The sequence below is a fragment of the Condylura cristata genome, unplaced genomic scaffold (genome assembly GCF_000260355.1).
Source record: "Condylura cristata isolate star-nosed mole 26May11 unplaced genomic scaffold, ConCri1.0 scaffold00004, whole genome shotgun sequence".
Classification (NCBI taxonomy): domain Eukaryota; kingdom Metazoa; phylum Chordata; class Mammalia; order Eulipotyphla; family Talpidae; genus Condylura; species Condylura cristata.
In genome coordinates this window covers 31,132,356-31,135,839 of record NW_004567105.1, presented here as the reverse complement: position 1 = coordinate 31,135,839, position 3,484 = coordinate 31,132,356, and the positions used below count along the sequence as shown (strand labels likewise).

Genomic DNA, 3,484 nt, shown 5'->3' with positions numbered 1-3,484 from the left:
GTGCAAAATGATGTAAAAATAAACTTTTTAATAAAAAAAAAAAGAAAAAAAATATGATGACTCCTATGGCAATTGTGTGATCTTAATAGTCTAATAGTATATCAAAGAATCACTGTTGATCAAAGATTCAGAGCCAGATGGTACTTCTAGAGAAGATGGTACTTCTAGAGAAGATGGTACTTCTAGAGAAGGCCTCCCACCTCTCCCTCCACCCCAGCTCACAGAGCCTTACCTGTCCGCTCTTGGCTGAAGGAATGACTTTCATACTTGCCACTCCTTGTAGTTATGGTCACATTGTAGAGGCGGCCAGGAGTAAGGGAGCTGAAGGAACACTCACTGACAGACTTGGCAATAACGAGGGACTGGACTACCTTGCTGTCATGATGGAGTGTCACTACATAGTTATCCACGTCTCCAGAAGCTGGCAGCCAGGAAATGCTGAGGTAGTCATTACGCCCAGAATTGTTCACTGTGACTCCACTCACAATGGAAGGGACTACAGTTTAAACATGAGGAGAAAATTTAAGAAGCAAAGCACAAATCAAATTTTGATTAATCTACATTGGTCAACAAAAACACCACGGATACCTGAGATCTAATCTGATTACTCAAAAGGTTAAGGACATGTGTGGGGTTCACTTTAGCTTCTGGAAATGGAATAGTCTCCACTAAAGGCCACCCAAAATAAAAACGCAAGGAGGCCTCATATATCCAAGGATGACATGACTGCATTTTTATGGTGTTGCTGTTTATAATATATTTTAAGTAGAGGCAATTTTTATGTGAGTGAATCAGGAGGTGCTCTCTGTAGCGAAAGGCCTGGACATTATGACAATCCAAAGGAATCAACTTGAATCAAACATCAATGAAACAAATATGTTTGTGAATGTGAAGAATGCAATCATTTTCCTAAAGGGCTTAGAATTTGGGATAGCTTTGATCTTCTTATGATGAAGTCAATTATTGGGGTGGGAGAAAGTTTAATAATAACACCACCACTAGTGGGGTTGTTTTTCCTTTGCAAAGCATTTCCTGCCCTCTAGTGGTGAGAAAGAAACCTAAAAGACGATCCTCAAAGCAGCAAGTCTAGAAACAAACAAGAGTAGGCAGAAGGAAGCCGTTGAGAGGAGGAGGCCATCTGGATATCAGCCATATTCACTTGCTGAGGTTTCATGTCATAGACTTTTACTTGGACTCTACTCTTTTCCCCATATGCAAAAATGGGGAAGATATGGATGCCTTCAAGGAGGTCCCCGGGTAGCACACAGTGCTCTTTAGCCACGGTGAATGAGTAACAGGTGTACCATGGGCTGTGGTAAATTGTGCACATGGGGGTATGCACAGTAAATTGTGCAATAGGCTAAGCAGATTGTGAATATGGTATCAGATCCTTTAGTACAAGTGGACAGCACTTGTTTTCATCATTAGTTGATTAACTTTAGTGAAATATTTTCTCAGTTATTAATGTCAGTGTATCACATAGAACAGACAGGATGTTGTTAGGTGGTTCCTGAGAATCCTTCTGGTACGCTCTGACTTTGCGATTTAAGCCCCAAAGTCTTCCTTATACTTAAAAGAAGTTATCCATTCCCCAAAATTATAAGCAGCACCTTACAATCTGCAAGTATCGTTCCATGTATGCAGGCATTTCCTAGACAGAAAGTTGATTTTTCTGCCATAATATTTAGATTTATTTTCCTTCTGTCTCTCTTTCTCCTTTCCCACTCCTTTCCTCGGTTGGCACTCCAACCACTTTATACATCTTGTGGTTGCTCCCAAAGGAATTATGATTGTTTCCACAACTACTAGGAATATCTGCAATTGCTAACATTTCATTAGCAAAAACACAATTACCAAAAGTTTTGTTCAAAATAGAAATCTTTGTTTAAGAAAAAAGGAAGCATAAAAGTTGCTTGCTTTCCTTTTAGAAGGTAAGAGCAAGACTTGTGAAGACCATACAATAACCTTAATTTTAAATATTTTGCCACCTTGTCTAGGGTGGAAGGGTTTATTTAAATATGTCAACTCTGTGGAAAAACAAGTGAGAAGCCTTTCACATTATATCAGCACTGATCAATAAATATTTCAGCAATTTGAGCGCATGGTAAAATTATCAAGCCTTTGTCAGGAAATTTCTTATAATCTATTATGTATAAGGTGTGCTAATCTAGATCTCTTTTACAATCTCCAGTTACTGTGTTTCTATAATAGTATCTCCTCTATAATGATAACATCTGTACTCTCAGAGTGTTTGAATAAAAAAACCTAATTTATATCTATTATATTTGCCCCATACTAAAAACATTATGATAATTCTCCAAACAATGTCTTGTTTCTTTTTTGTATTATATAATATGGGTCAAATACTGATATTTCTGTTACAATTAAAATATAGGTATAAAAGGAATTACATGTTCTATTTGTTTCAAGTGACATCAGACATCAAAGTACTTCAGTGTAACAAGTAAGCTGGATACCTCTTATGGTGCTGCAGTCTGGTTTGCAAAAATGGTAAATGACTCACCAAATGTCTTGAACACACACCTCTATTTTCCACCACCCTGCAGATAATTGTAGCCACATAACTGTGCTCTCACCCATGGAAGTTGGGTGGAACTGCTGTGTCTACTTCCAGATCTGGTAATCTCCTCCCTCCCCCAACCTCCCATTCTCTGGAGAAATGGCTAGAACTCTGGAGACCCAAGAGGAAGGAAGAGTCACAGATGGTGGGAGCCTGATTCCCTGAATTACTGCTTGGAAAAGAACCAACCCAAAGAGTTCTCCAATCAGGAACACCAATGTTGTCCAGTTGTGTAAGCAGGAAATAAGTCAATGTAATCTGACTAATACAATTGTAACCCCCTGGGAAATGGATGCCAAGTCCTTCTCAGCAACTTTCCTCAACTTTCTTGTTATCTCTCATTCCCCACGCTGATGCCCAGTGTTGGGGTGAATTACTAGCCATGAGAGAATAGAGGCTTAGAGAAATAAGAAGGAAGGACAAAGACAGGACCTTTGATTCCCGTGTGAAGTTTTTCAGTGCCCCATGCCCAATGATGCCACACTGATGGAGCGTGTTAATACCCACTAAAAGGGAAAAGAGGTGTTAGGAAAAAGGACATATGTAATAGCATCAGCTGCCACAGAATGATAGATACAGATATGCGTTAATAAATCTTTTAATAACTTAGTTGTTCTTCTGGAAGAGTTAATGAAATTAATGTTCTTTGGGTTCATTAAGTCTATGAAATTTAAGATTTTAGGTGTCTATAACACCTGCATTCTATATTTAGAATCTGAATATTGGAGGTATAATGAAAGAAGGGTCTGAAATCCAGCTTACCATAATCACATAGAGTTGAAGACATGAAGTCATGGACTTGATTCTGAGTTAATAATGATCTAGCTTCTGTGGATTTATAGAATTATTTTTTTTCAAAGGGGAAGGAACAAATATTTTATATTGTTGGCTTATTTATGCATG

General features: G+C 38.2%; 1 protein-coding gene across 2 annotated transcripts in view; it reads right to left on the bottom strand.

The window, feature by feature from the left end:
* The window catches only part of PTPRB (protein tyrosine phosphatase, receptor type, B), a 117,436-nt gene that overhangs the window by 59,662 nt on the left and 54,290 nt on the right, over positions 1-3,484 (bottom strand). For both annotated transcript variants that reach the window (XM_004675896.1, XM_012720534.1), the window contains one exon: positions 233-496. In XM_004675896.1, coding sequence (XP_004675953.1) covers positions 233-496 — 264 coding nt within the window. The remainder of the gene's footprint in view (positions 1-232; positions 497-3,484) is intronic.